Consider the following 13,841-nt stretch of genomic DNA (forward strand, 5'->3'; position numbering starts at 1 on the left):
CTCAGCTCTTTATCTAAGCAAGCTTGGTCTTTGTTGGGAAGGGCCTCCTGCCCACACCCGCTCATGTTTATGCACAGCCTGGGGGTTCCTACCTACCAAATTCCAGTCCTTGGCAGTGTCTGGAGGAGACAGAAGGAAAAAGGGAAGTCCTGGTGGGTTTTGTAAGACAAATCAGGGGGTGGGGCACCTGAGTGGCTCAGTCCCTTGAGCGTCTGACTCTTGATTTTGGCTCAGGTTTTAATTCCAGGGTTGTGGGATCGAGGCCCAAGCGAGGCCCCTCACTGAGCATGAAAGCCTGCTTGAAAGTCTCTCCCTCTCTCTCTCTCTCTCTCTCTCTCTCTGCTCTTCCCCTGCTTGTGCTCTCTCTCTCTCTCCCTCAATGTAAAAAACAGAAACAAAAACAAAAAGACCCCACAACAAACAGACCCCCCTCCTCCTTATAGAGCCAGAGACCCACCGGGCGGACCGGACGTGGGAAGCCGGGCACCAGGAGCCCCAGGGGATCTGACGGCACCAGCAGGGGCAGAGCTTCCTCAGCCAAGGCAGCCCGCTCCTAGGCTCAGGACTCAGAGGGCAAAAGGGCTCCATGCAATGAACACAGACGCGCACACACGGCGGGCGGAGGGGAAGCGTGCAATCCTGCCCCGACAGAAACCGAAGCCCACGGCACGCCCTGTGCTGCCCAAAGCCACACCGAGGAAGGTCTCCCCCAGAGAGCGTGGATTCCCACCGGTGCGCCACGTGGAATCACCTTTGGCATTAAAACGCCCACTCAGCGCTAAGCATTGGCTGAGCCCTGGACGGCCAGAAAGACCCTCAGAGAAGCCAAGGATGACGGTGACGTGGGCCGCCGAGGGTGACAAATTCCCACCAGCCAGCCACAAGCCGAGCATCACAAAGACCCCCATGGAAGAGGGTCCACCTGGCTCATGATGCCTGAGCCTCTCCCTCTTTGTTCGAACTCGCCTCCCCACGCGCCCCTGGCTTCACGTCTTTTCTCGCCAAGTTGCTAAGAATCACGCGTGGCCCAGACGCCACGGTGATGAAGGTGATGAGGGGGTGGGCGCTGCTCAACTCTGGGCCCCGCGGATCCGAGCTCGGTCACTCCGGGAGAGGGGACAACAGGGTGTCCTGCCAAACTGGAGGGACATCCTGCCTGGTGACCCAAGAGCCCCCCCCTCCCCCCACTTCAGTGGGTGCCGCGTAAGGGACATGGGACCAAAATCTGCCCGGTCACGGGCACATCAAGGCCAGCCTGCAGTGTGGCCGGGCCTGAAAAGACCCGCCAGGGCCTCTAAACATGCCACTGTCTCTCTGGTGACAAGTTGGTCAACAGAAGGCAAGGGGGAAGTTACGCTCAGAAGACGTGGTTAGCCGTACCGGGTGGCACGCTGCCAGAACACGTGGCCTGGGGGTCTCGCCTCAGAGGAAAAGGTGAGTCTTCAGTAACAGCCAGAGGGGAGTCACGGCCATTTGGACATCGGTTAACATCTGGTGGTGTGGACCGACTATATGTGTTCCTCCCAAATTCCCGTGTGGGACCCCAAGCCCCGAGTGGTGGGCAGAGAGGTCACGATGGGATCAGCGCCTTGTGAGAAGACGCCCCGGGAGCCCGCGTCTCTCCCTGTGCTCTGTCTCTGAGCATCCAGGGAGAAGGCAGGCGTCTGCGAGACCCCAGACCTGCCGGTGCCTTGATCCTGGACTTCCAGCCTCCAGAAACAACTGTTTGAAATGCGAGGGAAAAATGTGCGTCGTTTAAGCCGCCCAGTCCGCGGTATTCTTGTTCCGGGGGCCCAAACTAACACACCCAATTGTTGACATGCACACTCAGCTGAGAGTAGAGAGTTTACAGGACTCCAGCGGCATTTCCCCCAACTCTGAGAACCAAGACGTGCAGGACGTCATTTTTCCCTTTTCCGTCACTTCAGCCACCACAAATAAACTTCCTTAGGCGGTAAAGAAAAAAAAAGTAAGAAGCCCACGTGGAGCATGTATCCTTCTAGCTGTTTGATTGAAAAAGAAAACAGCTTGTTATTTCAATGACTAAAACGAATCCAAAATGCCCCTGTGGCTCAGTGTGGTCAGTGAAGCCGAGCCATACGAGAAAGTTCTTGGCAGTATCCTGGAGTGGGGAGGCCCACCGGCTGCATCGAGGCTTCCCTTCTGAGGAGGACCAGGCAGGCAGCTGAGCACTCGGTGCCTCAGTTTCCTCCTCTGTAACACAGGAGTGGCAGTGCAGAGGGCTAGGAGATGATTTTACGTTATCTCTTGGGCCCACCTCACTGGCCAGCCCTCCCTGTGTGGCCCCTGAACCCCCTGGCCCAGGTCCGCTCAGGCCCGCCCCCCTTCACGGCTCTGTCCACGCCCCCTGCTTAGGGATGGCTCCCCACACGAGGCCTGAACCAGTGCCCGCTCACCCGTCTCGGCGGGCTCTGTGCCTGGCATTCAGCTGCTGCAGGAAACTGCTGGTTTCCCCTCTGTCCCCCACCCGCCCCCCCAGAATGTGAGTCCACAAGAGCAGCGGGGACGGTGTGACTGCCGCTCAGGGCGTGGCCTGACGCGGAGCACGCCTGGGACACTGAACGCTGAGCACAGCCGTTGAATGAGGGCATCGCTTCCGAATTTGATTACAGACTTAAAGTAAGTCCAGCCTGTTGCCCAAAGAAATCGCGCAGGGGCAGGCTCAGGTCTCATGCAGGAAACTCGAGGCCCAAGTCTGTCACCGAGGAAGGGCTCAGATTTCCGCAAGGCGGCGGGGGCTCGTTCGACTCACCAGGGGCTTGTTCTCGTCGTTCGCGAAGACTTGCTTCTGCAGCCTGAATCTGTGTGCGCCGTTCTCGTGGCCCCTCGAATGCTGGGTCAGAAGAGCAGAGCGTTACAGCGGTTCCCGAATGGACAGCGGCAACCACAGTGGCCACCCCAGAGCAAGGGGCACCGTGCAACATGTCCCGGGACAGGCGCCGAGGGGAGCAAGACACACGACTAAGATAAAGCAACAGGTAATCGGGGGCTCTGGACCCTCAGACAAAAGACGTGGAAAGAAGATCTTTCTTGACGAATAAGCCAAGACTGAGGGATAAGGAAACGTAAAAACGCTGATTACGGCAACCTAATTGTCCTTACTGGCTTTGACAGTTTTCAGTGATGGACGGAAAGGCCTGTAGAGACGATACAGGGCAGTGTCCTTCTCTAACGAGTGTGGAACAGAGGCCCTGCCGGGGTCAGCAGCGCGATTCAGGGCAGGGCGTTTTCATGGACACTAGTCACTGCACAACCAAAAACCGATCCTTACGAGCTTTGAAACGGAAATTCATGCTCGCGGCAGGAAAATGGCTTTTAAAATGTTTTACAATATCAACTATAGGTTTTTTTTTTAATGTGTTAACCTTCCTGAAGGTCGTGATTTTCAAAATTGGGTTTGTTTTCATTCAATAAGGCACCGGAACCCCTCTTTTCAGATTGTGCTTAAAGGCTCCAAGTATTAACAAGAGGGAGTCTCTGGCTCCCTCTCTTGCATGGCGGCGGGCGCTGTCCGGGAGCAGCGGGCCTTGGCCATGAGCGAGAGGAGCTCCTGCCTGCGCAGTCACCTCCCACTGGGGAGACCAGCGGCAAGGGGTAAACGAGATGTACTGGGTAACGCCAGGTAGAGTAGGAGGCGGTTAATCAAGTCAGTGATGTGCCCTGACTTCCCAGGCAAAGCGTGAAACACGGGTTTGGGAGGAGCAAGGGCTCAGTGTTTGAGGAAACTGATGAGCAGTGGCTCAGAGGGGAGAGGATGGCGTCGGGGGCCGGCCTGGTGGACGTGACGTCCCAGGAGCTGGCCTGCCCACAGGGGGGACAGTGGTTCCCCGACTGAGACGGGGACAGCCGGGGCCCGGCTGTTTATGGGGTGAGGTGGAGAGATTACTGGGTCGTGGCTGGTCTGAGACGCCTCTACAGGGGTGGCAGGCGGGCAGTGCCCCGTGTGACCGTGTTGCTCAGGGAGAGGCCCTGCTGGGACTCCACACCGGCGCACAGGGGGTGCCGAGGCAGGGCCCGAACGTATCTCCAGTGGTGAGAGCACAGAGGATGGGGGAAGGAAGAGGCTGGGGTGCTGACGCATCTGAGGCTGCAGGGACCCTGGCGAGCTGTTTCAACGGCCCAGCGTGGGCCGGAGGGAAGGCAGGAGGTGCGCACGTGAAGTCAGCGAGGGTGGCCTGCAGGGACTGCTCCACGGTCAGCGGGGAACTGGGCGTAAGGGCCACAGGGGCTCCGCCCGGGGAAGGGACACCACCTGCCGGGCGCGGCAGAGGAGCAGGGGCCCAGCCTCAGGTCAGCCTCTCGGGGGGACGTCCCGGCCCGGACTGCTCCAAACTTCTCATCTGGGGGTCTGTCGCCACGGTCATGACTAGCCCTCTCCTGGCACTGCCAATACTTCGAGGGTGGGACCCTGTCCACACTTGGCTACCCACTGACACCGCACAGACCAGCCAGACTGGCGGCGGTCGGCAGACACCTAGCTGACGGCACACGGTCCTGGCAGACGCGAGGAGTGGAGAGGGAGTCCTTACCGCCACCAGGGAGGAAGAGCAGGCGATGTCCTTGGGATCTGAAACACCAAACAGAGCAACGTGTGAACCCAGGCCTGAGAGCTTCCACCGCAAGAAATGAGACCGCCACGAGCCATCTGATACTTGACCAAACGGAAGGGAAAGACGGCTGCCCGGCGGGGTGAGGCTGCAGCTGGTCAACCCGCCAGGCCGCCCCACGCCCCCCTCTTTCCGTCCCCGGGACCACATGCTCCCCCAGTGCCCGTAGCATGGCAGAGGGAGCCACCGGCAAAGGGAGACCGTCACACGTGTGAAAACGTGGGACATATAAAAATAAGCAGAGCACATGTGTGCTACGATGACAGGCCATGGAAAACGCACGTAAGGACAGGAATCAGAAGGAACTGTAGAGGTGGGACAAGCCTCTTTGGAGCAGCTGGTCACTTTCAACATATGTGATAGGCTCTTTAACATTACGGAATGAATTTCGAATAAGAGTTAGTGGGGACCAAACATCTATCGTGATTAGAGCAAAATGCCTTTTATCGAAATGCGAAGAAGGAAGGACAGGTGCAAAGCCACAGAGCCGACAGCCAGACTCACAGCCTCCAGGAGCTGGGGGACGCGGACCCCCTGCTTCGGAAGCCAGACAGCCGCCCTAACGGGATACACAGGTCCCTTGCTTCGGAACGGCTTTGAAACCCAGATGGCCGCCAGGACCCCCTGCTTTGGAACCCAGACACCGCCTTAAACAGCCCGGCCCTTCCTCCTACCCAGAATCCGGGTCTTAGTGTAACTTTTGGTGAAATAGCTTCACTGCCTTGAAACACAAAAAGCAACGGGGCTTTCAACTTCCCACAGCTGAGTTCCCTCTGGGGACACGGGGGTGACAGCCACGGGGGCCCCACCAGACTGAACACACATTCTGCTGGACCAGCAGCTCTTCCACGCCCGCCGTGCGTGGCCGCTTGGCACTGGTGGTCCCGGTGGCACACCTGAGATGTGACGTCACTGCTTATAGAGATGTCAACAGTGCACAGGTGGCTTTCCCCAGGGAGGCCCCTGTGAGGTCCCCAAGGGTCAGTCAGGGGTCGCCACTCCTCATGAGGCTCGGCCAGTCCCCACGATACGGCCTTCACTGTACGGGGCATCAGCACAAAGGACGCTCGGATGGGACACGCCGGAGAGCGGCTTCCCAGGCCGACCCAGAGGAGCCCGAGAACGGGGGACCGGGAGGGACCCCGGTCACGAGAAGGGTGGGGAGGGAGCGGAGAGAAACCAGCAAGGTGCACGTCGACTGGCCTCCCCTGTGTCAAGGGCTCTGCCGGCAGCATCGCCCGTCCTGACAGCTGGCCGTCATCACCGTGCACACGGAGCCTCCCGGTCACGGGGACAGAACACGGTCCCCCCTCCCCCGGCAGAAAGGCCCCTGTTTTGTTCTGCTGTGGGGGAGGGCAAGCGGCCTCCTTTAGGCTGACGTGCCCTGCGTCCACGTGGACCCGGGCTGACGGGGGACATGCAAAGACGGGCCTCATGCACGAGAGCCCGGCCGGGGCCCGGGCGAGGAGGACGGGAAGGGTCTGAGCCTGCACGCCGGGTTCTCTCTGCTCACGCCAGCTCATGCGTGGCGCCTGGGGTCCCGGCACGAGGGAATGTCAGGGGACCACAGAAGCACCTCGTCCCACGAGGCCGCCTAGAGGCGCCGCCTCCAGAGGAAAGTCAGCGGTCAGCACACGGCAGTGCCCGTCAGAGCCGCGCGCACAGAGGCCCCCCGACCACGGCTGCGGGGAGACGGGGTGCGTGGCGGGGGCAGGGGGCTTCCCCAGACAGGGCGGCATAGAGTAGAGAGGCCCACTTGGAGGTCGGGGGGGGCTGTACTGCGGGATGAGGTCCCCTGCCGACAGGTACGGATGGCAAGTCTGGCCCGCGCGCTGGAGCGATGGGGTCACGAGCCCTGTCGACCTCCTCCTGGCTCCCGTCGGGGGGCCTCTTCGGGGGCTCCGACATCCCCGGCAGGAAAGAGAAGGGCCTGCGGGGAGAGGGGGGCCGGAGGCAGGGCGAGGAGGGGTGGAGGCCGCCTCACGTGCGCGGCGAGGGCGGGAAGGGGGGCTGCGGTCAGGGGAGTGCGCGTCCCACGAGCAAAGCCAGTCTTTCACTTCACCGGGAGAAAGGGGCTCACGTAATGGAGCGACGGTGGCAGAGAAGACACCCATGTGTGGCGTCTCTCAGACGCTTTCTAAGAGAAGAGTTCCCACAGCCCCAGAGATAATCTCTCAAGTCTCTGGGTCCTGGGGAACCCCGGTTTGACAAACAGACTTAAGAAAAACCTACACTCTCTGTGTAGGTCTCTCAAATGCATATTGTCTCTGTGACGGAACATAGCGTTTACGACAGAGTTTGGTTTTTTTAATTATCACCTAAATGGCAAAAAAAACCTTTTGAACCGTATCCACGAGAACACATCCCAGGGACCTAAGGGGTCTGTGGCCAAAGTGCGAGAAAGTCTGAATGGGTGAGCAGGCACCTGTTACACCCCAACCTCACCGTCTACCGTGTGACCTGGGGCAGGGCACCCACGGCCCTGGAGGTCCACGCGACTCTACCTGCAGCGAGCCTGGCACGGTGCCGGGGACACAGAATGGTGACACAAGAAGGGCCACTAATCACTCAGAGGGCGTGAAAGATGACTCAAGTCCAGGGCACAGAACAGGGTAAGCCTCGTCCGAAGGCAGTGCCGGGCGAGGCGGGGTGAGGGTGGGGACCAGGTGACTGATCTGGCTCTGGGGGCAGGGGGGGAGGGAGGGCAGGGGGGGAGGGAGGGCAGGTTCCCCGAGAAACCTGCCCCAGACCGTGAAGGGTGTGGGAGCAGGAGGGCGGGTGTGGGGGGGCCGGGAAGGGGGAGTGGGCAGACACCGCGGGTGGAGCAGTGGAGGGGAGGCACAGGGGCTCGGCCGAGGGCCCGTGTCGCCTGTGGCGAGGGCGCAAAACTGCCCGGACAGGGCCGGGGACGCGGGCTCCGAGTCCAGGCCTCCGTCCCACAGTACCGCCCTGCCCAGGGTGCCTCAGGCTGCCCCCGTGGTCAGCACGTGGCCTTTCTCCTCAGGTCAAGGACAACCCAGGAGCAGGATAACGAAGTGCAGGTCTGTCCCCGGGGATCTGTAAGCCTCCGGACAACTTCCTGGGCAGGGTCCCTGGCCTCACGGCTCGGTAGGGCCGGGAAAGCAGCTCGGGGGTCACCGCAGGCGCGGGACGGAGAGGGGGCCCCCGACAGAGCCCTGCGTGGACCCTCCCTGCCTTGTCCCGCCCCCTCGGAAGACACAGGAGTGGTGGCTCCGTGGGAAGGGGGCTCTCGTTTTCCTACGGAGGACGAACCACAGCTTCCTTGTTCCCGGAAATCCTGTCCCGAGTGGCCCTGCCCAGGAAAACCGACCCGAACGGTGCTACGATCCCGGCCGGGCTGGCAGATTAATCGCTCCTGCCACACACCCCATTCCATGTCACATTTCCTCTTTCCCCCTAAACCACCCTTCCTTGGTTGGGGAAGAGAAAAAAAGGTGCCGTGGACTCTAGACCTCGGGCAGGACACACCCGGGGGCCCCTGCACACGAGCAAAGAGGACACGCATTGTTCTCCAGATGACTAATGCGTAAGGAACACTCTGGAGAGCCCCGGGACCGAGCTCCAGGGACCAGGGAGCCAGCGTGGAGACAACAGGGGACACAGGGACCTTTCCCGGAACTCCGTGGTACCCAAGCTATGGCTGCCCGCCACAGGCTGGGTATGTGGGTGAGGCGGCTCTAAACCCCCGTCCGTCTCACGATTCACTGGTCCTGGCCACGTGGACGCGTTGCAAATAGTGTCCTCGGCCCCGGAGGAAGGGGAAGAGGGGGTGAGCCGCAGCCGCCCCTCCCTGCACCCGCCCGCGGTGGACCCCAGGCCTCAGCGGACCACGGCTTCGCTCTCACTGACAAGGCTGGCCTGGAGCCTCACACCCGCACAGCTGATGATAGTCACTTTAAGACGGAAAGGTTACCTTTAGCACAAGAAACAAGAAGTGAGAAGCTGGGTCAAACAGACCTCAACGTCCCGGGTGACGAAGCCGGCAGCCCGAACTCAGAGCTGAAGTGACAACGAATGCCCAGCACGGAGGGCGTAGCCGGGCTCCTGAGGGTCCCTACCTGGGAGTCAACAGTGGGGAGCTGTGCTGCACCGTATGATTTTGTTTTGCCTGAAGCCAAATCAAAGAAGTAAATGCCAAACGTGACCCCTCAGAACAGCTCGTGGGACGGGGACGCCTCGACACCTGACACTTTCGGCAGCTTCTCTCCCACTGGGGGTACTGCCAAGACTCCCTGTCCCTGCCGGATCTCTACTTTGAAAACTGATTTCAAATTCAACTAAGTCAGAAGGGTGGTATTGAGTCTAGAGTGGGGCGAAGAATGTGAGTTTCCGGTAGAACACTCTTCACCTGGTTAGGACATCGGTCTCGGGTTGTGCCATGACTTGGTGACACTGTCTAAGGTAGATCTTATCAGAAGACAGACAAGCCGGCGAGGCACCAGTCTGCGTCGGCAAGACAGGTGAGCAGGTGCGGCCACGCGGGCTGGGCGCTGCACCCCGGCAGGTGAGCAGCGTGGCAGGCCTCGGGCAGACGTGACGTTGCCGGCACCGGGCCAGCCACGCGCACCTTGCGCCGCGGGGCAGGAGGGCAGGTTGGGATGGGAGGAATCTCAACATCAGTTACTCCAGAAATCAGGAGACCACAGAAGACCCAGCCAGACCTGAAGACAGAAGGCTGCCTGGCAAGGGGAGAGCCAGGGCGACCGCGGGCCCACGAGGGGCCAACACAGCCCGTTCTCTTAACAACTCGCCCCACGAGGCCCTCCCGGGGAGCCATCTCCAAGGCTGGGGTACTTACGTTCGATGAGAAAGAGAAAGCACACGATCCCCATCGCTGCCACAATGGCCCCGGGCACGATGAAGGACAGGCCCCAGCACGTGGACACCCAGTAGCCGGCAATCAAGGACCCCAAGATGTTGCCCACGGATGTGTGGGAGTTCCAGACCCCCATAATCAAACCTCGCCTGCAACACAACAAAACACAAGACCGCCAATGATGTCGAGAAGCTTCAGTGGACCAGCAGGTGGAGGACAGACGGTGCCTACGACGGGTGCGAGGAAACATCGAAATCAACGGGCAGCGCGGATGCCGCTCCCGCAAGGTTGTCTGGCGGGACACGCGTCAGGCCGTGGCACTGCACGCCCCTCTCAGAGCTTTGTTATTCTGTGCTTACGAAGAGGAAAGAAGCCTTTCCCTGACCTTCTTGGAAGGCCCCACATTTACATTTGTGCCTCCGTAACTGAAATACAATCATCTGGGGCAGCCGGGGGGCTCAGTCGGTTGAGCGTCTGACTCTGGATTTGGGCTCAGGTCGTGATCCCACGGCTCAGGAGTTGGAGCCCCACATCCGGCTCTGGGCTGACGGCTCGGAGCCTGCTTGGGATTCTCCCTCTCGCCCTCTCTCTGCCCCTCCCCCACTCATGCTGTCTCTGTCTCTCAAAACTAAAAATAAACTTTAAAAACAAATACAATCGTTTGAGGAGATACCCCATCAGCAAAAGCTCACGTCGAGGACCCCACCGGCTGAAGGATCGAACCCGGGCTCACGGCGGTGGGTTCTGGCCCTGCTTCCCTGCTTTCCCCGTGGCTCCCAGCGCCGTGTGCTCTCGGGCCTGGCCACACCGTGCGCCATGCAGAAATCACGGACCGTGGGCCCATCGCCAAACACTGAGTGCAGCTCAGGACCTGTCACCCTTCCAGGTGCCTTCCTGTCTTGGGACGACATACTTATTGCTTCACAAACCCGGGGCCGGGCCCTGAGCTCCGTGTTTCTGCCAGGCTCGTGGGTGACCAGCTGTGCAGAACGACACGCTCCCCCAGCCCACGACAGGGACAAAGGCCCACCTGAATCTCAGAACCCCAGAGCGTCAATCATCTTTGAGAGAGCAGGCTAGCAAAAGCGGCTTTTTCTGCAGCAGATCTAAAGAGTGACTAAAAATGACGTGGTCCGGTTTGCGTCAGAATCTTAAAAAATAAATGGTGCTGAAAGCGGGTGCCTTTTCTCACCTTCCTTTTCCGAACCAGTTGCCGAGGCAGGTGACGACGCTGGGCCAGCCGGTGGTCTGCACCAGTCCGTTGATGATCTGTGGGCAGGGGCGAAGGAGGGCTGACGGCAGGCGGGAAAGCGCACGCGACCGTCTTCAGGCCAGGCTCACAGGCGCTTCCCTGGTTCTTTGCAAGTTTGGGCGCACAGCGGGGACTCCCACAGCAACAAGGCAGCAAAACCCTCCTTGATGGGAGCCTCAGCAGCCACGGTGTGTTTTCAGCCACACACACACACACACACACACACACGTGCATGGACATCATAGATAAGTGCTTTCACTTCTGTGGCCTGAGCCTCTGAGGGAAGAACGGGCTGGACGCAGAGCTCGGGGAAGCGTTTCTCCACGTTTCAACAGCGCCCGGGCTGACGCTCTCAGAAGGTTCAAGAAGCGCGAGCAGGTCTGCTTTAGTCTCCGGGGCATCCAGGGTCAAGGGCACGACAGGAGCTGCCCTCCTTTGCCCCCTACGACGTCCCTGGGCCAGTCCGGCTTGCCTTCCCTCTAGGAACAAGCTGGGACTCTGGGAAGCTCTTTTCCTTCCTAATTTTTTATTTTACTATAAAGTGTGAATCGCTGTTGTCATTAAAACAGCCAAACTTGTTCAAGTCCAACGGCAACATTTGAAAAGCAAATTCCGGACAGTTGGCTTTGATGATTTGATGACACCCTCAGGCTCTGGATAGCCTCAGAGGCTGGGCATGAGTATTTTCGTCATTTCTCACTTGTGGTCGATGTTCACCCAGGGCGGGGCAGGGCGGGGGCAGTGGCAGACCAGGACAGATGGGCCGGCAGGAAGGGCAGAGCCCACGGCCTGGCTCTACTCCCCTTGGAGCACAGTGAGGCTCTCTCCTCTCCACCCTGCTGACCGCCTGCAACGCCGACCTCCCGCCAGCAGCTCCAGAGTGCTCCCTTCCTCCCACCCCTGCCACCCTGTGTCCCTCCATCGAGACAGGTCAAATGGGCCACAGGACACGAAGTCTCCCACACTCGGGCGGCAGGGCTCCCAGGCTCCCTGCCTCAGTGCCCAGCGGGGGGCTCGGAGGGGGAGGATTTAAGAGGCAGGTCCCAGGACTAAGGGAGGCCTCAGAGCTACTGCAAGGACAGAACTTCCTGTGCCAGCACCGACCCCAACGGCAGACAGGACCCCGTGCACCCCCACCCCCAGGCAGCCTTCTCTCGTGGCAGAAAGGCCCAGTCCGATTCATCACGGAAACCCCATCCGTGGGGAGCCGCGGACCCAGACCTCACCTGAGTTACCACGTAGAAGCCGAAACTGTGGATGTTGTAGAAATACCCTAAGCCAAACAGGGCAGTAAAAGCACCACTGGCCAGCATCCCAGAAGTCAGGTAATACCGAATGGGCAGGCGTTCCCCTATTATGCCACTGAGGACGGAGAAGAAAGAAGCGAACATGAGAAAACAAACACACCCACAACGTGAAGGGTCCGGATCTTTCCGGATGTTTTCACGCTGTTCTCCGAGCTTTCAGAACTCCGATGCGCTACAGTTTCCAGGAAGATTTCATCACAGCTGTCTCCGGTGGAGCACTTATTAACCAGAAATTGGCAATTGGCAACATCTCTTAGGACTTTATTTCTAGTAAAAGCCACTAACCGTCAAGTAATAAACCTCAAACACTATGACTTGCCGGTGAGGGTTGCCAATTAAAACAACCAAAATCTCGTCCTGCTAGTTAAACGCGTTTTTCTGTAAACAGCATCCAGTAACTGTGCATAGTGTTCAAACATCTGGAAGGGCAGATGTAGGCGTGTCATGAAAGGGATCAGTTGTGGCCTCGGTTAGTCGCTCGCCCCCGAGCTGTCACCGAGTCCCCTGCGTTAACACGCCGGGCTGGAGGGGCTCTGCCAGCTGCCTTCCTGCTGGCACCACCGTGACCGGGTTTGAAGACAGACAGACTGGAGCGTGAGGTCGGGGACAGGGGGTGACATGCTCCTTTCCACCAGCGAGGTGGCTCAAAATGAGCAGCTGGCTGGAGAGCTCCTTCCCAGAGCCGTCTGGTGCTCCGGTGGGGTCGCTGTGGGTGAAGGGCCCGGGGCAGGGTGGCCTCTCACCACCTTAGGGGAAGGGCCACCAAGGAGCAACGTGACAGTGTCACTTGTTCAGTGCACAAAACCCAGAATAATCCCAGGTAACTGGGAGGCTTTTGCAGCCATGAGAAACCACGGGTCACATTTTCTTCCACGTGGCCGTTAAGGGATTCGGATAAACAAGAAACTTAATGGAGAGTGACCCCTACCTGGCCGTGAACAATGCTCTGGGAACCATCTCCACAATTCTGTCTTTTATCTCAAGAACCAACACACTAGAAAACCTGTCCTTCTGGAGTCCCCAAATAAAGCCAATCTACCTAACACCGCACCGGTGACTGAGGCAAATGACTAAGGCAGAGGAAGTAACTTAAAATTAGAAACAGGGGTGCCTGAGCGGCTCAGTCCCTTGAGTGTCAGACTTCAGCTCAGGTCATTGATCTCACAGTTTGTGGGTTTGAGCCCCGCGTTGGGCTCTGTGCTGACAGCTCGGAGCCTGGAGCCTGCTTTGGATTCTGTGTCTCCCTCTCTCTCTGCCCCTCGCTTGCTCACACTCTGTCTCTGTCTCTGTCTCTCTGTCTCTCTCTCTCTCGAAAATAAATCAACATAAAAAAATTTAAAAAAAAATGAGAAACAACATTCAGGTCAGATTTTAAGCTGGGGAGAAACCGGTCACAAACTCAAGAGCATTCTAGAGCTAAGCAAGTTCTCTGCTTCAACCCGCTGGCTTCAGAGGAGAGAAGACGTGTCTCGGAGGGGCTGGCTGACCTGCCTGGCGTCACAGGACAGAGCTAGTGCCGTCGGCCAGGGCTGACACATGTTCTCCAGTCTTGCTATATGACACTGGGCCCAAATTTAGTCTCTGCTTCCAAGTCGCTAAAGAAAAGGCCTGAGGGAACGGACACCATTCCACATGACATCCGATTCATACTTGGACCAAAGGCCAGGGCGCACCTGCTAGGAAGGTCTGGGCTGATGAAGGCGCCCCCGTATGCGGTTCACGCGACATACAAACGATCCATTTCCTAAGCCACGTGCCGCAGTGTCACTAAAGGGCCATCCAAAGAAGCAGTGTATGCCTTTGTTACAGCCACGAGT

At 59.0% G+C, this 13,841-nt stretch overlaps 1 protein-coding gene across 9 annotated transcripts in view; it reads right to left on the bottom strand.

Moving 5' to 3' along the window:
* The window catches only part of SLC37A1 (solute carrier family 37 member 1), an 81,930-nt gene that overhangs the window by 25,883 nt on the left and 42,206 nt on the right, over positions 1 to 13,841 (bottom strand). For all 9 annotated transcript variants that reach the window (XM_047846904.1, XM_047846899.1, XM_047846905.1 and 6 more), the window contains 5 exons: positions 11,944 to 12,079; positions 10,658 to 10,734; positions 9,448 to 9,614; positions 4,551 to 4,588; positions 2,774 to 2,854 (listed from right to left, as the gene is read on the bottom strand). In XM_047846904.1, the coding sequence (XP_047702860.1) occupies positions 2,774 to 2,854; positions 4,551 to 4,588; positions 9,448 to 9,614; positions 10,658 to 10,734; positions 11,944 to 12,079 (499 nt within the window). The remainder of the gene's footprint in view (positions 1 to 2,773; positions 2,855 to 4,550; positions 4,589 to 9,447; positions 9,615 to 10,657; positions 10,735 to 11,943; positions 12,080 to 13,841) is intronic.

The sequence above is a fragment of the Prionailurus viverrinus genome, unplaced genomic scaffold, assembly GCF_022837055.1.
Source record: "Prionailurus viverrinus isolate Anna unplaced genomic scaffold, UM_Priviv_1.0 scaffold_42, whole genome shotgun sequence".
In the NCBI taxonomy this organism is placed as follows: Eukaryota; Metazoa; Chordata; class Mammalia; order Carnivora; family Felidae; genus Prionailurus; species Prionailurus viverrinus.